Genomic DNA, 26161 nt, shown 5'->3' with positions numbered 1-26161 from the left:
AGTGACATAGTATGTTGGAGAAACTTGAAAGCTCACATCCACAAAATCGCACAGTGCCGGAAATAAAAAAGAAGTCGCATATCAAAGTCGCCGTGGAAAGCCGAGTTGTAAGCCCACTGTCTGAGTGTCATATGAAAGCTTATTAGGGAACAGAGAAAAAAGCCACACGGTGGGGAAAAAGCACGAAATGTCCACTTCAATCTCGACATTTCCACTTTAATCACGTAGTTTGTTTTGTCATTAAAGTAGAACATCATAAAATTCATCTTAAAATTGCTTAATTAACCGGTTTCTAAAATCACATCGTAATTAAAGTAGCACGTTAAATGCTTTGTTTTGTATTTGATTTTCTATGTGCTCTTTGTGTGTGAATCACTACTTGCTTCTTAAACCGGCTCTCTTCCTCCAACTGGACACAGAGTCCATTACATTCGTGATATTACAGCTCTCTGAATAACTAAAATACTGAGATGTATACGGATGTCATTTTCATGATGATAGGAGTTAAAGAACGTTTGTGCTCATGACACAAGCATTTAACTTTTGCCGAAATTGGTCGCTGCGTTTTTAGCTGTGTTATTTTACCTTTCTGTTTTATATTCAATATATATTGGCGTAGCCGTCACTGCAGTCAGTGCTTTTCTTTCCCCAAGTAACCGATCGCCACACAATCAGCTCTGTAATAGACGTTAAGCCATCTGTAAGCTTAGCGATTCTTCAAAACGCTTAAAGAACATTGAAATATCTTCGTAGTACATGTTTAATTAGTCTGTCCTTAAAGACACTCCCAGTGAAGAATATAGATTATTTAAATGAAGTTAAAGTTTTATCTGTATAATTTAACAAACATATTTTGCTGCATTTCACCTTAAAAATGATATCGTCATCATATGTAAATACGTGCTTTATAAAGTGGCGCAGGTTGTGTAATATTATAACTATAGTGCAAGTTTACAGTGGGGTGATTGTACTTATAAGTACAAACAGTTCTACAAGGAGCACTTGATTGGCTGCATTTAAAGTTCTTGGGATTAAACTGTTTTGAACCGCAAGGTCTGTACAGGAAAGGCTTTGAAACGTTTTGCAGTGGCTGAGACAGCGTGTGCTTAATGCCTTATACCGATAATTCTCTTTCCGATCAGCTGCTGCTGTGATTCACACTCAGATACAGTGATATAAATACTCCGAGTGGTGCAGTGAGAGAAATATGGAAAAAGATGATCCGCTGTGGCAACTCCTAATGGGAGGAGCTGAAAGAAGAAGAAGAAGAAGAAGAAGTGAGAGTAACAACGCTAAAGCAGTTATGGCATTTGGAATACTATGGCTGTTCCTGGACCATTATATTGTTACGAAGTTAATTACAATCAGATGCTACACTAATAAACAATATGCGTTAGTTTCTGTGTATTTATAAAGCCGCGTCATGAAAATAATGAGTAATCACACAAGAACAGTAGCACTGCTTTGACGCTGGGTGCCGCCAGTTTGCAAAACCGAAATGGAGAACTATGCGTACGACAAGGCATGAGGTACCGTGGAAAAGTGCGTGGCTTTACGCCAAGTGTAGGTTTTATACATCGCGATTTGAACGTGGAAAAGTTCTTACGCAACATTTCTGTGCGTACGCACCGTTTATACATGAGGCCCCAGGAGGACAGAAAAAGCAAAAAAAGAAAGAAACACTCCTATTAATATGGAGATACAATATGGTTCCAGTTCATTGCAGAGCACAGATACACACACTAGCAGTAACAGGGGGTGTTTTAGAATTGCACAAATAATCTAACATGCCAGTTTTTGGAATATGTAAGAAAACCAGAGTATATAGAAAAAACCCACATTCACATTGCAAAATTTGAACCCATAACATAAGATCTGTGAGGCACCAGCACTAACAAATGCACATATCTGTCAATGGTTTTCAATTGATGACATTCATACGTGTTCAAATAAAATTCAAACCCAGTGCTTTAAAGTTGATGCATCCCTGCTGAACAAAATATTTTACCCAGTTTAACTCATACTGCCTTAAAAAGGTAAACAGTATTATTAAATATGTCACTCATTATGAACATCATCTATTTGAGATAAACAAGCAGTTATTTTGTCTGAACGGTAATTAAGGTGACACTCACTAATGCATGCACTCATACACTACACCAGCTAAGTTAAAACAGCAGTTTATTAGAAACACTTAGATGAGATTTCATACAACAAACCAGATGTTCAGTTGAAATGATTCTGCATATAGATTTCATTTTTCCATGTAATGGTATTTTAAATACATTGAGAGGTCAATGATTTTTGTGGTTTCCTGAGCATCTCCTTAATATGATTCTGTTCTTGTTACATCTGATTCATTTGCTACTGTCTTTTTAAAGTATGAATATGGGTAAGTGCACTGATGTATGTTTGTTTATATGTATGCTTTATTCACTTACACAAATAATGGGTTTACAAGTTTGAAAAGAACACTGTAGGCTTGAGAAAGTAAAGCAAATCAGTGCAGTATAGTTGAAGTCAGAGAATATAATGTAAAATCCTGTAATATATCCATTTAAGTAACACTAAGAAAATAACAAAACAAACAAATGCCAATGTGTGCCAATGCCAGAATTTCAACTCAAGACATTGTCAGGGCAAAATAATTTGAATTTGTTGCAAAAGTACATCTGTAAGTCAGATTTCATAACAAGCAAAACTGTTATATCCTCAGCATCTTTCTGTATGTCAACAACATTAAGTTACTTTCATTGCCAGCTATGATTTGTTCTGTATTAGTGTGTGTGTGTGTGTGCACGTGTGTGTATATATTTTTGAGAAGGTCAGCTATGGTGGAATAAAATTTAGTCGAGAGTTGGGTTTTTTCTTGTGTGTAATGATGTAATGACCCTGTAATATAAAAAGCAAAAATAGAAGAAGAGGTGGACAGGTTGTTCATTGTTCTAGCTGGTATAAACACAACAAAAGTTATTAATACTTCCTGCTGTGTACTCAAAAATGTTTTTCTTCCATTATTATATTCCTCATTATAAAATGTATCTTTTATTTCTGATTTCTCAAGATTTAATATAGTAAATTATAAAGAAAACAGTATATTATATTCTCAAAGCTGGTAATTTGGAAAGCAAAAGTTTCTAGAAACATAAAATAAGAAGCTAAGAACTACAATAATAAATTATGTTATTTTAAAAAAGCTTGCACTGTGAATTAGATTGTTCCTTTAATTCTATAGGATAGGCTCTGACCCCTGCCATCCTGAGCTGGACAAGAGGGTTACAACATGGATGGAAATCTATTTTATATAGTTTTTTTGATGATTAAAAGCATGTGTATTTCTGTTGTTAATTATAATATTATATTGTATTTATAGATACAAGTTTAGTATGGACTAGGAGAATGGGGCCATCAGTCATATTAAGAAATACATACATTTGGACTGGCTTGCATTGTCGTCTTTATATCCTTGTTACCCATTCATAAATCTCTTCCTTGTTGATTTAGTACTGACTAATGTTCTCTATTGGAAATTCAGGTATCTACTACAACTGCTACTACTAATATTGGAACAATGTTATGATTGTATTCCTTCCACATAAGCATACAATAAAATGAAGACAAGAAGAAAGTCTGATCAGTTTATGTTCTTCACCTTCATTACTCTTATACTGCATTAGCAAAACAGTGTTTCAGTTTTCAAACAAAGTTATTCTCTTGGAATATTTTAGGGTGCCAGTACCAGCAATAGACAAATTCTGGTCTGCTGAGACACACTTGGTGCACCACCCCACTCACATACAAGGTCAATTTAGAGTCTGCAGTCAATCTATTATGCACATATTTGTTATTGTCTATATGTGCAAAGCATACAATTATTCAACTCAAAATTATATATCGAGCAGATATGTCTCATTTAAAATTGTCCAAAATGTTTCCAGGGCAAAATCCAACCTACGAACACTGCAATCAAGTTTCAGCCTCACTGGGTCACTTGTGTTGGGCCTGCACCAAATTAACATCATTCTGGACCAAAATTTTTAAGTGCCTTTCAGACAGTCTTGGTGTTACAATCCCTCCTAATCCACTAGCAGCCGTGTTTGGTGTTCTTCCAGATGGAGCTTAAAGTGGAGAAGGACAATCAAACTGTGATTGCCTTCACTACACTATTGGCACGTAGACTTATGTTGCTAAACTGGAAGAATCCTAACTCTCCTCTTTCAAGTCAGTGGGTAACTGATGTTATATATTACTAGGATGACACAACTTTTAAGGCAACCGATTTAAGTTGACCACTTCTTAAGGCAATTCAATATGTAGATCAATTTGCTATTTTATACATACTCATTAATTTGGTTATATTGCATTTGAGCGGTATTACTTTAATACTCGTAGTTTCTGTTATTTTTGTGATGAAATTTAAACTTTTTATTTATATTGAGATCACCCTTTTGAACCCCCCTGATATTTACTATGCGGTGAGGCATTTGTACTCCATCAACATTAATTATTTCGAGAGACATAATTTTGTCTATTTTTCCAGCGCATCGCGCACAAAAGCAAGGGAACGGTGGGAGCACCAGAACTCTGCTCACATCATGTCACTTCGTACCGCAAGCTGCAAGTAGTAAGTCTGTGATAAGCGGAATACCGCTACGCTTTCCACTCACGGGACAGAAGGACAATCCCGACCGCTTTTATATAGTAAGAAAGAAGAAGAAGATATCGCACAGTCTGGAGTAGAAAATCATCTTTACCTGGAAAACGAAACTACAAATCCCATCGCATTGCAAAATGGACGGGCGTGTGAAACTCCGCCTCATGTAGCACTCACGGGACGGAAGGACAATCCCGACCGATTTTATATAGAAGGATATTTGAAATTGTAAAAAATCTAATTCTCACTTAGAAGATCTGTGCAGAAAGTTTTGAAAACTGAATAAGCTTTTAAAGCACCAAGGAAGCAGATTCTCTCCCCATTTCTGTTTCTTCTCAATTTATCTTGATTCACTTATTAATTAATCTATTTACTTATTTTTACTAGCTTTAAGTTTTATGCTATTGCCCATGGTCTCTTTCTTAGTGGTGGGAGTTGATTTGTTTTCAATCCTATTTTTGTAAAATTGATCTATTTGTATGGAATGTTGTGTGATTACAATAAAATCAATACATTTATATAAAAAATGATCACTTCAGTCATCAGAATTTTCTTTCAATATTTTGCTCAATGCGAACTTGTGTTAGTGTAAACAACTTATATGTGTCACAGACTTAACCTTACTGGGAACTGGTGCTCCTGGCTTAGCCTCCATCCCAAATAGCAGACTATTTCGGGCCAAACACTGTTGACTTCAGGCACTTAAGGTTCCATTTTTGGCAATGGCAAATGTATTGTGGCCCAGAAAGAGCCCAGATTTGATCAGCTACAATTAATGATTTTTATGGTATATCGACTGTGAGCCAAACAAGGCCCAAATGCAATCAGTTACATGTCAAATATGTCTGGCACTACAGTTTTGTGCCAGTTATGGCCCAGCTATAACCAGCCACATTTAAGAATGTCCATGAATGTGAATACTGAGCCAAATGTGGCCCACATGCAACCAAGAACATTTAACATATTGTTGGTCAATTTTATTATGGACCTAAAGTGGCTCAGTTATAACAAACCTATGTAAAAGGGCTGCATGCATTTTAGATTCTGGACCAAACACTGCTCAAATGCAATTAACCACAAATCCAATATGTCTGGCATTGTAGCATTTTTTGCCAAATAAGGCCTAACACAGGCCTATTTAAATGGCGGCCCATGGGCCACATGTGGCCCAGGAGCAACCTCTGAGTGGCCCAGCCCGTGGTTCCGCCAGGGCTCCAGACTTCAACTAAAATGATCACAAATGCGACCAAAAATAGGTATGACTGTTTCCGATGGGAGTGTTAGCTCCTTGGAAATATGTTCTATTATATTGCGGCGTTTTAATAAACCTTTATTTAAATAATTCTAAATTATAACGGCGATATCCCTCTTTTCAGTGATAAGCGGCGACAAAATCACAGAAAAGACAGAATATACTTAGCTTGTTTAATGCGGCTCACGTTGCTGTACAGACAGGAGAAACAAGTCAGCTTCATTTCACCAAAGAGTTCTTTTTTCAGGGAGTCGGTCGTGTAGAAACTGCTTTTTTTTGTCACAACGGAGGTGGCTTTTGGACCTATAGATTCCGTCCACTCAGTTTCTCAAAGTTGGCAAGGCTCCAGCTTCTTTTATATTTTCTACACGACCAAGCACCCATTACATTTCCAAACAAGGCAGACAATTTCAAACAGTCGGTTCAAATGACACGTAGTCCTTTTTAGGGTTTACAACACAGCCTTCCAGATGTCCCTGTCTGTCATTATGCTTTGCTTGGCCCAACAATTCTGAATGCTGACACTCTATGCTAAATCTTGCTCAGCTCTTTATGGCATGTTACACAGAAAAAGAATGACAAATACATATAAAAAGATCTAAAACAGATAGAGTGACACAATTCTTAATATTATAACAAACTTATTATAAAAATGACTAATATCATTTGTACTTAGTTTGCCAGTGGCGAATTTTCATTGAAACTTTAAAGTAGTATATTGTAATAGATGCAAAAGGCTTTTTATATATATATATATATATATATATTGTTGAGCGAATGTGTCGTTAACATATGTGTCGGTACGAGCTCCCTAGCATATCCCTGAGCTGCATGAAGGTTGTTTTATGTCCCGCGCTGGGTATGAGGGAGTCCCGGTGAAAATTACATCAGAGTTGGAGATGCGTGCGGGAAAATATTTCTAAGTACACGGCACTGCTGAGGGGACGGCTGAATTTCAATGAGAGGCTGGATATGACGCAACTGGTCATCAAAACAAAAGGTAAGCATGTAAAACATTTAAAATTCCTCTGCCCATCATATAGGTCCTTTGTTACAAAGATATCTTTGCCCCGTGGAATTCAGTTGTCCCTTCTGACTTCGTGCATTCACACTAAGGTGTGATTGTCACCGATCTTCTTGTGCTTGTGCATCTTTGCATGCTGTTTGTCTTTTGATTTAACGCATACTCCATGCAAAATACCGGCCTGTCTGTCAGTAAACATGTGCGAGCAGTCGCCAGCCCACTGTTTCGTCATACACAATGATGTGATGAAGTCTGCATTTTAAGGTTGAAAGTGTATTATTGTCATTTTACCAGGGTGCTTAGTGATCGACAGCAGACAGTAAACTTTGTTAAAATGGTATCGAAAAATTTCACTTCGTTAGTTATTACTTCAGTCGTTTTGGCGTGTGCACAATATGTTCTGTTACTAATAAATTCTTCAACGGGAACTCGCCAACAAAGAAACCTGGAAAATAATTTAGTAAAAATAATAATAGTAATAATTATAATTAAGAGCAGTAAACAAGAACCTTCATTCAATCAATATTTGCTGTGACTATATTGCCTCATTTCTCTTAGGGACACTTTAGTGCAGTTTTAAAGAATATTTGTGTCTCTCTATTGCTTCTCCATGTACTCTCAGACTGCATGGCTTGATGATGCTGAGATCAACGCTCTGTGAGGATCTTACCACTGACACCTGCTTTTTCTTTGAGCCGAACTGTTTCAAATTTGATATCACTCCAGGTGCACTACTGCCAGGTTTTTGCACCGAACCCTTATGTGTGGAGGGGAGTCATTTGCCCTCGTTTCTAACTTGGAATAATACTTTTTGCTCACAGCTTTTCTATTTAAGACCACTTCTGACATGACTTCCCCAACCTGTAGGTAGATTTATAGTTTTGGCAAATCCTCAGCTGATAGCAGTACTGGACATCTTTCAGTTTCAAAATGCAGTATTGATTATCTGCTACACTACAGTACATGTCTGATTTCTGTGTTTTTTGTCATTAGATTTTCCTAATTGTACTTCTACAGAAGAGCATGGAAAGTACACTTATAGAAACACCTATCTGCTAGAGTTGTGCTTGGGACTTTCTTTGTACAAGCTGAGCACCATATTTTGCCATGGTATAGGATTCGAATGTTAAAATGAATAAAATTGGTTAACAGATGGTTGCATCTAGTCCTTGCTCTTCTTTTTGAAAACTTAATATACTGTTTTTTTTCAGGAAGTTTTTGTTTTAGCTGTGCTCTGGCCAAAATCATGTTATATATATAGGAATTTTTGAACCATACCTGTGCTCTGGCTCACTTTGTGTTTCACACATTTTCTTAAGAAGCTTCAAGTGTGGCTGTGCTGTGGCCTATTTCTGGCCCAATGCACACCTGTTATATGGTTTTTATGAGGGTTGATTTGTGGCTATGTTCAGGAAGCCAGATATGGATGAGTTCATCACCATTGTTCCATGGTGGTAAGTGGGCAAAATAAGTGGTGAGAATGGAGTACACCGTTACCTCACCTGGGCCACTCTGACCACACGTCACTGTTTTTAATTCTGGCATACATCCCATTCAGGAAAACTGCCCCTAACAGCACAAGAACAGCTAAAACCTGGCCAGATGAAGCATCTCAGCAGCTGCAGGATTGTTTCAGTAGGACCAACTGTGACATCTTTGAACACCCAGACATTGAAGTGTGTTATATTAAGAAGTGCACAGACACTGTCACAGTGAATAAACGTATCCGAGTCTACCCCAATCAGAAGCCCAGGGAAGTCTGGAGGCTGCTGAAAGAGAGGAACACTGCCTTCAGGTCTGGTGACAAGGTCCTCTACAGCACAGCCTGTGCCAGCCTAAACAACAACAACAACATTTATTTATATAGCACATTTTCATACAAACAGTAGCTCAATGTGCTTTACATAATAAAGAATAGAAAAATAAAAGACACAATAAGAAAACAAAATAAATCAACATTAATTAACATCGAATAAGAGTAAGGTTCAATGGCCAGGGGGGACAGAAAAAACAAAAACTCCAGATGGCTTGAGAAAAAATAAAATCTGTAGGGATTCCAGACCATGAGACCGCCCAGTTCCCTCTGGGCATTCTACCTAACATACATGAAACAGTCCTCTTTGGAATTAAAGAGGGACATCTGAGAGGCCAAGTCAGACTATAAAAGGAAGATCGAGGAACTCCTGAATACCAACAACAGCAGGCAAGTGTGGATGGGTGTCCAGCATATGACCAACTACAGGACCAGTCCCGGAGCTGTGGGAGGTGATTTATAGCTGGCTGAGGAACTGAACCACTACTTTGCCCAGTTTGAAGTGGATCCACCAGATACACATCCAGATACCAACAACAGCCCATCTTCACAGTGGGGGAGCACGGGGTGAGACGCACGCTGAGGACTGTCAACCCATGGAAAGCAGCTGCATCTGATGGCATCTCAGGACATGTGCTGAAAGACTGTGCAGACCAACTGGCTGGGGTCTTCACCAGGATATTCAACCAGTCTCTGTCTCAGTCCACTCTGCCCTCCTGCCTGAAATCCTCGGTTATAGTGCCTCTGGCCAAGAAACAGACCATCACCAATCTTAATGACTACAGGCCAGTTGCACTGACAGCTGTGGTTATGAAGTGCTTTGAGAAGCTCATCAGGAACCACATCATGTCATTCATTCCTCCCAGGCTTCATCCGCACCAGTTTGCCTACAGAGCAAACAGGTCTACGGATGACGCTGTGGCCACTGTTCTCCATGCTGTTCTGTCCCATCTGGAGCAGCAGGGGAACTACGCACAGCTGCTCTTCATAGACTTCAGTTCTGCCTTTAATACCATCTTTCCCCACAGACTGGTGACCAAACTGTCAGACATAGGACTTCCACACTCCACTTGCCTTTGGATCAAGGACTTCCTAAGTGATCACACTCAGAGGGTTAGAGTGGGCCCCTACTTCTCCACACCCATCGGCCTCAGCACTGGTTCCCCATAGGGCTATGTGCTGAGCACCCTGCTCTATACCCTCTACACCCATGACTGCATTCCTACCCACTACAGTAACATCATTGTTAAGTTCGCTGACGATACCACGGTTGTAGGGCTCATCTCTGAGGGGGGTGAGTCTGCCTACAGGGATGAGGTGGAGCGGCTGGAAACGTGGTGTAGGAATAACAACTTGCTCCTAAATATAGCCAAGATCAAGGAGCTCATCTGGACTCCAGGAAGAAGGCAGACAACATCGAGACACTCATCATCAACGGGGACTGTGTGGAGAGAGTCTCAGACTTCCGCTTCTTGGGAGTCACCATTAGGGAGGACTTAACCTGGGGAACACTGCTGAGGTAGTGAAGAAATCCCAAAAGAGACTCTACACCCTGAGGGTGCTCAGGAAGTTCAACATCCCTGAGTAACTTCTGGTGTCCTTTTACCGCTGCACAGTAGAGAGAACCCTGGTCTACTGTCTCTGTGCGTGGTTCTCCAGCTGCACAGTAACACAGAAGAAAGAGCTCCACAGTGTCATTAAGGCCGCCCAGCGGATAGTCGACTGTCCTCTCCCCTCACCAGAAGAACTACATAGTTCCTGTTGCCTCAGGAACGTCAAAAAAATTCTTCAGGACCCATCACACCCAGGACATGCATTGTTTGAACGCCTACCTTCAGGCAGACATTTCAGATTCATAAAGACTAAGACAAATAGACTGAGAAACAATTTCTATCCTTCAGCCATCACCATGCTGAATGCTGCTAAGTGGTCAACCTGATCTAGTGCACCTTCATGTTTATAATACTATACACTCTCATGTTTACAATACAGCTCTAAGTTAACATTGGATAAGGGACAAGTGCAATATGATGTATGTATGAGTGGAAAACATTGTTCTGCTGTTATGGACTATTTTGGTCTTATTTTATTCCCTTTTTATTTTAGTTTTAACTTGAGTAATTGTGATTTTTTTTATTAATTTTTTTTTTGCACTGGAAAATTGCACCTAAAATTTAGTTGTACAATGTCTCATTGCTACAATGACAAAATAGGTTTTGATTGATTGATTGATTGATTCCTCTTAACACTAGAATTACCAGAACCTACAAGAAAACTCGTAAATCCGGCCCACCTTAAATCCATTCGCACCTCTCCGTCAGTGTCGTTTGTCCTATAAATGTGCCAATTATGACAAGCAGCAAGCAGCCTGCTATTCCATCCCCCCCACCGTCGCAGAACGTTCACAAAGTTCTCCCAGCTCATGCCTTGTTTGATTGGCGTAGCAGAAAGATTTGCTGACTTATAATCAAGAGTCTCTGGTTCAATCCCGACTGTCTCCTTTATTTACTGTTTTCAGTAGTGAGCTGCTCTTATTGTTAATATTATACAATATATACATACATTTGATTTGTGTCTGTAACAGACCGTGTACATTTATAGTACTGTATTTGTAAAAGTTACCTTTTTTTTTTACCTTAATTCTCTCAGTCACGATCACGATACATATTACCGCCGTAGGGATCTGACGCTGTTAGTTTTTATTTGAATCCGGGAATAACTGTAGATGTGAGTAGTGTTTTGAGGCACTGGTTTTGAACTGGACATTCTCTGATCTGGAGGGATAAAAGCTGACACACAAACGCTGATGAATCTGCCTTCTTTGTATCTCACCGTCACTTTATTTGTTTATACTGTTTTATTGAGTATTCCTGCTCATGCATAATTAGTATGCACCTTATTGTTTATGATGTCAAAAAAAAAAAAAAAACAGAGACATAGGTATATATGATATTTGGAATTATTCATTTTATGACCTTTTATGAGGTCAGTTCAGCGCTATATGCAATCATCAAATTCAAATGTTAACAGTTCACACACACGCAAGGACCGTCCTTTCTACATTTACATGTGTACCTGTTGCAATGCGCACACTTCTCTGTATGCTGTGGTTTCTATTACACACCTGAAAGAAAGAGACAATATATGTGGCATTTTGAAGAACTCATTTTATGACCTGAATAGTACCAGTCAGAAAACATCATCGCACTAATGCAGTATTATTTGAAAACTAACAGCGTCAGATCGGGTATAAATTTATGCTGGCGCTGTTACTTAAGAGTCTGATCAGGAGAGGCGGGGGGGAGGGGACGGTGTTAGAGTGTGATCGTGATTGAGAGAATAAAACTGAAAAAAGCTAACTTTTACAAGTACCATAAATTTATACCCAATGTCCCATATATTTGTCTCTTTCTTCCCAACATTCAGGTCTCTACTGTCCCATTGTAATAACCTGTTAACCAAAGATCTATGAATCCTGAATGAATGTTGGGCTACCTAGCCCTTTGCATTCCAGGAGAGCCAGGTTACAACTCTCTTCCATTTCTGTCACACACTTTCTTGGCAGCACAGCACCCAGTCTCAATTTTGTGATATAAATACAGTAAACTTAAGTAAGTGTGTGTGTGTGCATGTAGTTATAGATGTCAGCTTCTCATAATTCCATAATAGAAATAAAAAGATTCAGAATATGAATGGATGAATGAAAGTAGGTGGATTTGGAAAACCAGTTGAAGCTCTGCTATATTTTTGGCTACACAGTAAGCCATTAACAAAAAAAACATCAAAATAAGAAATTCTTGAATAAATAAAATTAAAGTAGATAATAAAGTAATCAGATTTGTCTACATAACAGAAAGAAAACATCAAATATAAGAATATAGGAAATGTTTCAGATGGAATTACCTGGTAGAATATATGTGTTGCTCAGGCATGTATCTCACGATTCCTCCCACTAATGTTCCCTCAGTATTTGTTAATGTTACTTACCCTTAGGTACTAAAGTTTGGCCCATTCATATGTTTTTTTATACTGTATAATGAAAAAAATAGTAGCTTCCTCAGTTGGTAATTATTTGATAACAGCAATTTTAGGCACATTTCAATGAGAAAAAATAAAATTCAGTCAAAAATTATGACAAAATATACATTGTTGAAATAAGCCTTACCGGATTAAACCACATAACTCTGATGATCCATATTGTCAGTGCAAAGTTCACAACCAAAATGATAAGCAGAAGCAGAACAAACAGGTAGAGGCATCGTTTTCTCCAGCCATAGATCCCAATTTTGTAGACATACTGGCTCTCTGGATTCTGCAGGCTTGTGCCTTGTGAAGTTCTGGTGTATTGTTCCCGTACCATCTGCTGAAGAATACAGTAGGCATGTTAACATTTTTCATTGCTGAAAAATATGAGTCTATAATCAGCATAACTAACGTTGTAAGATAAAAGTAACGTAATTTAATTATAATTAAATTATACATGCATCCAATCTCATCTATTCCTCCAACCATTTTCTGAGCTTATTTTTTCTATTAAAAGAATCGTGAGGTATAAATTTGTTAAAAAAACAAAAAACTTAAAATTGATTGTTTGCAGCAGAATGCCTTCCTACAATTCATATACAAGGCCAGAAGTGTAAAGAGTAAAATAAAACCTAATGTAATCTGTATGAATCAATAATTTCAATTTATGCTCTGCTGAGAGTTTCAGGATCAAAATTAAATCTTCGATACTTTAAAGAAACCAATAAAATCTGCTACTGACCGACTATAAAAGTAACACGACTTCTAAAAAAATGTATACATTTTAGGTTATAATATAACTTTGCATTCCCTGTGTATTTTAGTTGTACAATACATGATAAACATAATTATTCCAGTTTTAGACATCTATCATCATATTTTGACTGCTCAAATTAAAGATATCTGATATTTAGAGAGATCTGTAATTATTATATATATATGTTATTATATAACACTTTTATTGATCAAAACTAGAATTAAAGATACCCTTAATGAACTTGACATAAAAATATCAAAACAAGTTTAATTACAGATATATATGCATTTCAAATTTTGACAAGCGTTAATAGAATTTTAAATATCTCATACTCAAATTTCCAATAGTAAATTTCCATCCATCTATCCATTATCCAACCCGCTATATCCTAATTACAGGGTCACGGGGGTCTGCTGGAGCCAATCCCAGCCAAGACAGGGCGCAAGGCAGGAAACAAACCCCAGGCAGGGCGCCAGCCCACCACAGGACACACACACACCAAGTACACACTAGGGACAATTTAGAATCGCCAGTGCACCTAACCTGCATGTCTTTGGACTGTGGGAGGAAACAGGAGTACCTGGATGAAACCCACGCAGACACGGGGAAACATGCAAACTCCACGCAGGGAGGACCCAGGAAGCGAACTCGGGTCTCCTAACTGTGAGGCAACAGCGCTACCCACTGCACCACTGTGCCAATGTAGTAAATTTCGATACCTTGAATTGAAAATGCTATACTAGTCAGTGTGGAAAGTTCCTCGATTGCATATATATCACTAACCATATTACAGATATCTCTTAATTACATTCTAAGATATCAATACTGAATTTTAGACATCTTATTCTCATTTTATAGATTTCTCAAATCTAAATTCTGACTAATCACATTTTTTACTCCATAGAAAGTGATTATGTCCAGTTGAATAAAATTGTTTTAATTTAGCATGTCATACTCTTTTTAGTGCTGGTAATAAGGCTATTCATATTGCATTTTAATTATAGTAATCGCTTTTAATGGCTGTCAGTAAGGCTTATTGTACTGTCAGTGTTCTGCAGTGGCACATGATGAAACTGCAGTTTTCTTCATGTTATCCCTCCTGACCTTGCAAATGGATCTAGCCATTGAAGAGTCATCCCCAGAGGTGCACCCGGAGTTACGACTTTATGGTATTTGATATTTACCTCATAGCACACCCTAGAAAAGAGATAAGTACTGTGAGAGTGTATGATGTTTTCTCTAACTCCATTAACTTTATCAATCCTAAGGTAAGTTTTTAAACCATGTCTGGTGGACATTTTACATCCATCTAGCAATTCATCAAACCAATATTCTAACCAAATTTACAGTGAATTTGTTCATCCATACAAACATCACGTCCATTTTTATCAAGTGTGAACACCAGGCACACTGGATGCTGAGCCACTGCATTGACAATATCATTAAAGTGGCATTCGTATGGACAGAAGGACACAACTCTCTAACACAGCTGTCAATTTCCCACCACACAAAGCACCCAAACAGATAATTACCAGTAGATGGTCATACCTATCATTTCTCTTTCCATTAACAACAAATCAATTTCTTCCTAACACTGACTATTTTCTTTGTTTAAAATTCACAAAGTCTGGGACGCTCTATTCCACTTCTAACTGCCCCACAATTCTTATTTCAACTTTTCTTGACAGCCAAATGAGACCACTTGTCAAATTCTTCCTTCATATTTAAAAGAAAACAAATATGCTTTTATTTTTTTTGACAGCTTTGGATTTCAGAGCACTAACTGCTTCTTCTTTACTACTATGGCCAACACTTTTCTTCAAAAAGCCACTCCTCACTCCTCCTCATGAAGGCTTCATTGCCCTCAGATGAGACTTTTATTGATGTCTAGTCTAGGACCCTCTCATAAATACTCTCCATGTCAGATTAGCACAACTGTTTTTCAAACTCAAAGGTTTGTCTTTTAATGGCAATTTTCATCACCATCTCAGTTGAGTGAAAGGGAAGGAGGAGGGCATCCCAACATCTTTGACAGTTTGGTTTTCTACGTGACTTGTATAGTATACAGCAGGCATGTCAAACACGCGGCGCGCAACAGAAATCTGTGCGGCCCACATGACGGATTCTAGTTAGCACTAAACTTGTACAAAATGATTACTATAGTTTGAGATTGAATCATTCTGCATATTCAGCATTACTTATTGACTTTTCTTACTTCTGCCTTATTACCTAAGCACGTTTTCCCATGGCATTACGGTACAGGAAACGTCATTTGTTAGTAAAGTTGCAGCCGCGAAGTCTCAACTGAACGGGTAGGCTGCGGTCTCGGCCTACTACCGAGCCACGAGAGAACTGCCAGCAATGGAGACTCACTTAGTGAAGGGCTACAGTAAAAAGGCTTCCCCCTTCACTGAGGACACTATTCAGAATGCTAGGTTGACGGGGCTTTGCAGCGGCGCAGAGAGAGGAGATACGCGGTGAGAGAGTATTACAACAAAGTATTTTTATGTTTCTGACAGTTTCCCCATATGACACAAGTCCACAGAAATCTCATTACTACGAAGTACATTCAGCAGCAGATACTTTCATTACAACGAAGTGACCATGAAATGCTTGAATGAATCATCCACAGACTAGTTAATTCTGTGGTCACAGCTCAGTTGTGGACATTTGCACAACGATCCCCAAACAGAAACATTCTAAAAAATTTGCTTTCTTCGAACATTCCTTCTACTGTTTTTATTGCTGTTTTTGTTTTGTGTGGTTTTAAGTGATACCTTTTCCTTATTGCTCGTCAACATTTGAAAAACATCCATTGGAATTTAACTCATTGTCACCCTTCTATAAAAAACGGCATACTTGCTATATGCAAAAAAGAAGAAAAATCTCGGGTTGCAAACGTATGTGAACTGCTGCATTTGAAGACGCCGAAAAAGCCGTTTTTATGTGCAGTGATGCTTGTTCAAGAAACATTCCTATTAATGTGACACTCATTCAAGAAAATATGAGGTTTTTAAACTCTCTTGGGACCCAGACAATCAGTCTCACACGTGGCAATAGCCCTTCGGGATGCACTTCAGCGTGTCATTCCCGTTGGGTGGGGGATCCCAAAAGAGTTCAGAAACCTCACAATATGAAGAAGAAATGGATAACTGTGCTGACCACAACATGCTTCCGCATTTAGATAATGTTCACGCTGAATTCCTCCCACCCAATTGCACGGCAGTGCTTCAGCCATTGGATTTGGGCATCATTTGCACCCTGAAAGTGTATTATCGCAAGGAAATGCTGAGAAAAATTCTCATCAGCATAACTTGTAAATAGGAGAAGATTAAACTAACGCGAAAGAAGCTATTGAAGCTGCTTCCATTTCCAACATCCTATCCCCACATGGCAGTCGAAGCGGCCCACCAATGGTAGTGAGTTTGACATGCCTGGTATACAGTATATATTGATAATTGTGTTGGTGCTATACCCTGCTCCAGAAAGCAGCTTTAGGAATTCATTTACACTTTCCAATTTCCATTCATCTCTCTTGTTCAGAGATCATTTATCGCACACAACTCTTCATTCCTTGACATCAGCACTTCTATTAACTCTCCAAGACTTCAGCATTCTCTTTAATACAAGTAAATTGACTCACAAAGTTATCGTCTGTACTCAGACTCCTGAAACCCTGCAGCTTTCAGATTTTTTCTACATCTTCTCAAATTGTGGATTTTATGCTCAACCAAGCCAGGAGCAAGCCTTGCAACAACCACCCAAAGTGGGAAGGTGATTAGCAGCAGGTAGTCAGTGTGTAGATGAACCGCTGAAGAAATTCTTGAAAAAATGAATGTATATAAAACTGATTCTAATCAAGATTATTTCACTGTAAAAGTGCAAGCCATCAAAAAGTGATGCAGTAGCATCTTTTTTGTTAAATTGAGTTTTGAAATTAATTATTAAAGGCATTGTGGTGTAGCATGTAAACTGATATGCACAATAGTGTTTACTGGTGCTGTTGGTTTCCATTCATATATGTACGATTGAAATCAGAAGTTTACATATGCTTATGGTGAATTCTTTAAAATTCAATTTATAACCCCCTCCATAGATTTTATACTAACTATAAATGCGGCATATCAGATTGAGGTCAGTGCTTTGTGGTGGCCACTCCAATACCTTGACCTTGTTGTCCTTAAGCCGTTTTGCCACAACTTTGGAGGCATGCTTAAGGCCATGTAAAATCCGTGGAGGTGTTATTAAGTGAGTTTTTAAGAATTCACCCTAAGTATGAACTAACTTCTGACTTCAACTGTATCCCCTTTGTGTAGGCAAGATTGGTGTTCCGCTGTGCTCGCATCTTGCCTTTGGCTTATATGGATAGTATTAATTGTAAATGATTTTCTTATGCATGCCAGTGAATCTGTCTATTAGGAAGGTCAGGTTTTGTAGGGAGTGGTATATCTGACACCGAGCATGTACCTTCATGTTTTGCAATTAAAAAATTCCATCATTTTAAATATTTGAATTCATATTCAACTTATTTTTTTTCTAGCTCCAAAGAACTCCCAACATCTAAGGTAAAAATGTTGACAGCTATGTACATCATGACATAGGTGCTCATTGGTTGTAAAAATGATCCATTAACATTTTCTTGCATGAAGAATTACGTCTTATAAAATAGTCTGTCACTTTTGCTGACAAGCTTTCTCCCTTTAACAACAGTTTTGTGCTTTGCAGAGTAAACATGAGCTTCAAGTTACACATCCCAGCTCTATATATTGTACATTCGTTGCGTCCAGATCAAAAACATTGGTATTTATTTATTTAATTTTAACTCTTGTGTAAATGGACACCTTCATTTGTGCACCTACATACGTAGGTGGTGGTGGAGTCCTACCTATCAAATGAATCAAATTGTCTTGTATGTTTTTCTTGTAACAAACTTGACATTTCACACACACACTTCCAAGTTACACAGCAAGCAAGTTCAAACAAACATCTGTGTATACAGAACTGACAGATTATGTAGGTCTATAGTTTGTTTACACAGTCTTCAGATACGATCCAAACAAAATCCTGAACAATTCTAGAGTTTTTATAAATACTAACCGGGCCGATATTTTAGGTCTCAAAATAAGGACATGTCTGAGATAAATGGATGTCTAATTATTCACCTATATATTTAATTTTTTTTTAATTGATGGGCCTCTTAGCTCTAATTATACAGCAAAAAAAGAATGAACATTCATGAACTTAAGGCTCTTTCTCTTTCTTCTTTCCAGCAGAGATTGTTCTATTGGAGCATAATCATTGCCAAATTAGCCCTAGCTTTAAGTTGGAAATCTCCTCACTCTAAATCCCATTACATTTGGAAATTCCTCATTCTACAACCTTATGCTTCTTGAGCTATCTAGTGATAGAATTAATAGTGCTACTGGCTCAAATGTTTTGATGTGAGAACCATATATAAATAAATAACTTACTCAGACTGACATGGACGGGAGCTCTACTTAATGACAGCTTAGTTTTTTTTGTGTGTAGCTGCGCCTCTCTCCTCCATGATTAACTTGTGCTATCTGGAGCTGTGGGGTGGGCTCTGTGGGATGGGTGTTTTATTTTGCATTTACATTTTCGTGTTAATGTTTGATTACTTTGACTTGTATGTTTTATTATAACTTATATTTTTATCTACTTAATAAAAGACAAAAAAAGAAGTAGCAGCATTCATGAACTCATTTACTCACACTTATATGATGTTTTAATCCATATTGTAGACTGTGTTATTTTAAGAATCCACTCAGGCTATGTGCCCAATTCAAATTGCTTTTGGAAGGAAAAACTGAAATGTGGTCAGAAGCAACATGGAACTTTTGAAAGAATGAAAGAGCAGCAAATAACATGAAATATTGTCGGGATCAGCATGGAGGGAGATGAAACTTTGTTGTTAGCGGACAGGAACGGTATATAAAGATCAGAACCATGCACAGTCGCCAGCCTTATTAACTAATACTGAACTGTTTAACTCGAGATCTCTTAATGGCAAAGCATTGGTGCTGTCAGAACTCATCACTGACACCAAACTTGATATACTGTGTTTAACGGAGACTTGGCAAAAACCGAACAAATTTACGTCTCTCATGGAGGCGATTCCACCTGGTTTCACTTTCCATACAGAACCTCGCAGCTCTAGACAAGGAGGTGGGCTTGCAGTAATTATCAGAGCAGACTTAAACATCAAACAAATCCCAATTGACTGTCCACTGTCTTTTGAGTGCCTGGCTCTTAAACTAATAAAGGAATCAGGTCCTGTCTCACTCATTGTTCTTTATCGTCCCCCAAATACAATGCATCCTTCTTATCTGATGTGATTGAACTTTTAACCCACCTAAGCTCTTATTCTCAGAGAATTATCCTTCTTGGTGATTTCAACATCCATATTGACACTACTACATCTAAACTGAGAAATGAATTCCTATCCTTACTGGACTGTTTTGACTTGACACAACATGTTGATTTTCCCACCCACTCTGGTGGTCATATACTGGATCTGATCTGCACTTCTGGACTATCTGCTGCCAATATTTACAGCACTGATTTGGGACTCTCTGACCATAAAGCAGTATTTTTCACTGTCTCACTGCCTTTACCTCCTCTTACCTGTAAACGACAAATTTCTTACAGAAACCTTAAAAATATCTGTCTCTATCCTTTCTGGATCCATTTCTGATCTTTTACTGTCTTCACCTATTCCATTAACACTAGATAGTCTTGTTGACCACTATAACTCAGCCCTTCATTCAGCATTAGATAAAACAGCTCCTTTAAAACAAGGAGGTTTCCTTTAAACGTTTAGCTCCTTGGTATAACTCAGAATTGTGATCTATGAAAGCAGCTGGCCGACGCCTTGAGAGAATGTCACGTAAGACTGGCCTCACCGTGCACATCCAGGCTTTCTCTGACCACCAAAGAGCTTACAGAGAATATGGCAGAATAATGGAAAGTACCCACGATAACCCAAGGGTTTTGTTCTCTGTAGTTAATAAACTACTCAAACGCATCTGGCCCAACTATCTCTTCTACTGAAATCTGTGAGGAATTCCTCCACTTTTTCCATAAAAAAATTAAATATCTAAATAATTCAACTAACATAAATACATCATCTGTTTATATCTCTCTCTATTTTCCAACTCCATCCAGCTCCTTCTCTAAGTTCTCACCAGTCACATCTGCGTTTGTTAATAACCTGCTTTGTAAGATGAAGCCGACTACTTGTGTACTGGACCCCATCCCCAGCACACTACTTAAATCCTGCCTTCATGCCATAATCCCGACTGTTACAACAATAATAAACTCATCCCTTGACACTGGCTCTGTGCCGCTCACTTTTAAAATCGCTTCTGTAACCCCAATGTTAAAAAAGTCTGGTCTTGATGCTGACAATCTTAACAATTTCCGGCCTATTCCCCATTTACCTTTCCTGTCAAAAGTTCTTCAGTGTGTTGTAGCCTCCCAGCTCACCAATTACTTAACCACTAATAACTTGATGGAACCCTTTCAGTCTGGTTTCAGGGCACGGCACAGTTGTGAAACTGCTCTGCTACGGGTAACCAATGATTTGCTTATGGCAGCAGACTCTGGACAAACCAGCATATTAATTCTGTTAGACCTCAGTGCAGCATTTGACACTGTCAGACATGACATTCTACTGTCCAGAATGGAGAACATGCTGGGTATCTCTGGCACTGCCCTCCAGTGGTTCAAGTCCTATCTGACTGATAGGCAAGAGTTTGTTAGTCTTGGCAACAGCAGATCCAGCTCAGCGCCAGTCACACAAGGAGTTCCTCAGGGCTCTGTCCTCGGCCCTCTTCTCTTCTGTATTTATATGCTTCCCTTGGCCATATTATTCATAGCTATGGACTGGGCTATCATTTTATGCAGATGATACTCAACTCTACTTCAATGTTAAAAGTGGAACTTCATCAGAGCTTTCTCAGCTCACAACCTGCCTTAGTGAAATTAAAACCTGGATGGAGCAGAACTCTTTAAAATTAAATTGCAACAAAACTGAACTCCTGCAAATTGGGACTAAAATGCAACTTAATAAAATGAGCTCCTTCCCAGTCCATCTTGGTGGTGATCTCATCAGACCTGCCTCTACTGCAAAGAATCTTGGTGTCATTTTTGATTCCTCCCTCTCTTATTCCACCCACATAAATCACATTAAGAAACTTTCTTACTTTCACCTCTGTAACATATCCCATGTTCACTCCTTCCTCTCCTTTTATAATGCTGAGAAACTTGTCCATGCTTTTATCACATCTCGCATCGATTATCGTAACTCACTGCTGGCAGGTGTCCTTCTAATCTTATATCACAGCTCCAGCTTATTCAAAACTCAGCTGCAAGAGTCCCCACTCGAACCAGCAGCAGCGAGCACATCACACCCATCCTGCTCCGTCTTCACTGGCTCCCTGTGTCTTACAGAATCGAATATAAAATCCTACTAATAACCTACAAAGCCTTAAATAACCTTGCGCCAAACTACATCAGTGACCTTCTCCATCACTATGTGCCTGCCAGCCCACCAAGGTCCTCTGATTCTGGTAATCTTGTTGTGCCCCACACTAATCTACACTTCATGGGTGACAGGGCCTTCAGCTGTATAGTGCCCAGACTCTGGAAAGACCTACCGAAATTAATCAGATCAGCTGACTCCATGAATTCTTTTAAAAAACAACTCAAAACTCATCTGTTCAGGAAGGCTTTTAGCTCTACTTGACTTTATTACCCTTCTCTCAGTTTACCTCTCTGTCAAGATGCTCATGTAACCTGTATGTGTGTGTGTGCTAGACCATCAATTATGTTGTCTGTTAGGCTTTCTCTGAATTTACTGTCTTAATCTTCTTTATTTATTTATTTGGTTTGTACAATGCTATATACTGTATACCCTGCTATTCTTTTTTATATTCTGCAAGTGCCTTGAGCATGGGAAAGGCGCTATATAAATGTATTAAAGTAAGTGCAACACATCTTGGCTTTCTTCAAGATGATTCACCAACATATTTTCTCCTCAGACACTAGAGGAAAAGTATATTTTTCCATAGGTGCACAAAAGCATCTATCTCTACTAGCAGTACAGAATTCTGCACCTGTTCTGCTCAGGACAGCAAAGTACAGTAAAGTGTGGTAAATATAATTTAGAATATTACTGCAATACAATACACTTCTCCTTTGGACAGATATGCTGCCTTAATTCAAAATTAAATTCACTTAATTTTTATTTAGCATGCCTTCTTTACTGAGAGTACGCTCAGAGTACTGTAACAAATTCACAGCTAAATACAATTACAAGCTTTGCAAATTACGTAACAAATACACATAAAAACACAGATTTTGTTTTGAACACATAGGAAAAGAAAACAGTTTTCAAAATGATAACAAAAAAATAGAACCTAACTATATTTGTCCAATAATGTAACTGGTCAGGTAACAATGGAGGAGAAGAATACAAAAGCTGCAGAAAGAAGCATCCCTGGAGAAAATAAATCTCTGCAATACAAAATCATAGTCCTTAGGAAGCCAAACAGTATTAATCAAAGACCAGTAACATATTACTGTAGTGTTTTTATATTTCCCAGTACAGAAGTGTAATGCGTTGCCAAATTTTATTCCAGCAGCCACCTTAAGGTTACTAACTTAACTAGTATTTTATTACCCATGTTACATGCTTCTCTGCAAATATTATGTAAATCTTGTAAACCTCTTTAAGGGCAGGCATTCCATCTCGTACAACAGTCCAGGATACAAGTGTAGCTACCCGATCTGCATCCCCAACCTGATTTGAACAGCACATGTACAATATTTTCAAATGGATCTAAAGTAAACTGAATTTTAATGATTCTGTCAGAAGGGCTCTGGAGATGTGTATTATATTAGATGATAACTCATAGCTCAATTTACTTTGGGATTGTATTGAGGTCAAACCTGTCTTTAAGATTTTGAGTTTTCTTTTGACGGATAACAACTTTTTAGTTTTGCAATGCATTGAAAGAATATGTGTGTGTTCAGGATGTCTTATGATTAAATGTATGACAGCTGCATTAATATTTGTATTCATTGTAATGTACAGCCTCATGATCAAAGAGCTCTTAGGTAATTTGATATACAGCAGCAACAAGACTTTGATATTCAATGAAATTAAAACACTATAAGCATCATGGGTCATAAAATGTAGTGTTGTATGCTGACATGCATTTCAATTTTTCTGTCACATCTCATTAATGTTCTTGCAAAAATAAAGAAATCTCTGTGCAAGTAAGTTAACTGAATCTGTATCTTAGTTGTTAGATTATGCAAGATTCTTAATTACAACGAGGGGGCTTTGCCCCTTGCTTGTTTCGCTCGCCAACCCCCGTTTTTGTTTTTTCGGATACAGTATACACTTTTAAGAGATTGTTTTTTCTTTGAATTGTTGCTATTTCATTAGTTTCACTTTTACTTCAGAACTTCTATAAAAACAATATTTGGAATGTTTTGAGTCAAAATGTGCTGAATCTTATTAATGAGGTCAGTGAGACATGTGTTTAATGACTTTGTACCATAATTCAGGATATGTTTCTCTGTTTGGAATTTCAACACAGACAAAACAATCTACATCATCAGCAGTTAATTTTTTTTTTTTGCAAAGTAACCAATAAATGCATGTGAGGTAAACTCCATTTTTTAAATTCTCTTGACTTAAACTTCAAAGCCTTACAATATTTACATACTTCTGAAATATCAACTGTGTCCAAATATTCAATCTCTATTTTCCTTTTTGTTACTTCTCCGAGTAATAATTTCTCTTTCATTGCGCTAATGCAATATTTACTTTCTTTGTTTTGACAGTTGTTTTTTTTCTGCTTTCGTATTCTGTATCTTGATCTGCATGTGTTTCGCGCCAATGTTTTTTTTTAGTCTTTTGAATTTCAGTTTTCATTATCTCTAACCTGCTTTGCATGTGTTTGGCCTGTTTGTTTTTAAACCTCTTTATGACGTTTTATTTTGTTTTCTACTTTCTTTTATTTCTGACCTCTCTTTATCCTGCTTTTTTTCCAATGACAACTGGTCCGTGTTGATTATTTTCTCTTTTTCGAGTGATAATTTCCGTCTGTTTACACTACTGAGCTCTTTACTTTCTTTTTTTTATACTTTCTAATTTTCCTACTTTCATATTATTTACCTTTCTCCACATGTGTATTGCGCCAAAGTTTTTATTTTGAGCCTTTCGAATTTCACTACTTTCATAAACTCTAACCTGCTCTGCATGTGTATAGCGCCAACGTCCGGATTGGACGTGATTTATTTCAATTCCACTTGTTCCAAGCTAATAATTACTTTCCTTATTTTCTGAATTTACACCTAGATAATTCTTTTTCTTTTTAGTCTCTCCAACTGTTTTGAGTCTCTTATCTCTGCACTGCTTTCTTCTTCACTTAGTCATCTACATTTCATTTATAACATATTGTCCTTATACGCTTCATATGCGCTGACAGCCCTGGATCTGTCTGTGCTCAAAGCCAAAACACGATTCAGTGTGTTGCTGCCTGTTCTCTTATTTGATATTGGTTGTAAGTAAGGTGTGTCTTGCAAGAATCTCATGTTCACTTCACTGCCGTTCGTGTTGTGAAGAGGGGGGCTGAACACACCATAAGTTGAAGTGGTCACTCCTCCGAAACCCCCTCCTAAACGGTGATACAATGGGAAACAAATACAGTTTTTTTTATTACCTCCTCTTTCCTGGATCACCTGCTGGCTTTCTGCTGCTGATGTGCCGCGTGATCTGCATCTCAAGTGGCGCTTCGAACACTTAAAAGTCTGTACAGCAGCTATCCTACTCTTTGTCTTTAAATTTTCTGCTCCGGGCGTGGTTAAACCTCTTGGCACAAAGTCTCGTCTCGAAGGACGTGAGTTCTTGATATTTTTTACTTTAGAATTTAAAAATGGAATAAGAATCTGAAAAACTAAGTTAAAGTTCAACAAATTCTGAAAAGAATGATACCAAACATATACAGTGGTGTGAAAAACTATTTGCCCCCTTCCTGATTTCTTATTCTTTTGCATGTTTGTCACACAAAATGTTTCTGATCATCAAACACATTTAACCATTAGTCAAATATAACACAAGTAAACACAAAATGCAGTTTTTAAATGAGGGTTTTTATTATTTAGGGAGAAAAAAAAATCCAAACCTACATGGCCCTGTGTGAAAAAGTAATTGCCTCCTGAACCTAATAACTGGTTGGGCCACCCTTAGCAGCAATAACTGCAATCAAGCGTTTGCGATAACTTGCAATGAGTCTTTTACAGCTCTGAGGAATTTTGGCCCACTCATCTTTGCAGAATTGTTGTAATTCAGCTTTATTTGAGGGTTTTCTAGCATTAACCGCCTTTTTAAGGTCATGCCATAGCATCTCAATTGGATTCAGGTCAGGACTTTGACTAGGCCACTCCAAAGTCTTCATTTTGTTTTTCTTCAGCCATTAAGAGGTGGATTTGCTGGTGTGTTTTGGGTCATTGTCCTGTTGCAGCACCCAAGATCGCTTGAGTTGACGAACAGATGGCCGGACATTCTCCTTCAGGATTTTTTGGTAGACAGTAGAATTCATGGT

General features: G+C 38.0%; 1 protein-coding gene across 3 annotated transcripts in view; it reads right to left on the bottom strand.

Annotated features, from left to right (window-relative positions):
* sgcg (sarcoglycan, gamma) overlaps window positions 1–26161 on the bottom strand; it is a 525990-nt gene that overhangs the window by 279357 nt on the left and 220472 nt on the right. For 2 of the 3 annotated variants that reach the window (XM_039745447.1, XM_039745445.1), the window contains exon 2: window positions 12909–13106. In XM_039745447.1, coding sequence (XP_039601381.1) covers window positions 12909–13103 — 195 coding nt within the window. In that variant the 5' untranslated portion in view covers window positions 13104–13106. The remainder of the gene's footprint in view (window positions 1–12908; window positions 13107–26161) is intronic. The other variant, XM_039745446.1, reaches the window with a different exon arrangement.

The sequence above is a fragment of the Polypterus senegalus genome, chromosome 2 (genome assembly GCF_016835505.1).
Source record: "Polypterus senegalus isolate Bchr_013 chromosome 2, ASM1683550v1, whole genome shotgun sequence".
In the NCBI taxonomy this organism is placed as follows: Eukaryota; Metazoa; Chordata; class Cladistia; order Polypteriformes; family Polypteridae; genus Polypterus; species Polypterus senegalus.
This window is presented reverse-complemented; position numbering and strand designations above follow the sequence as displayed.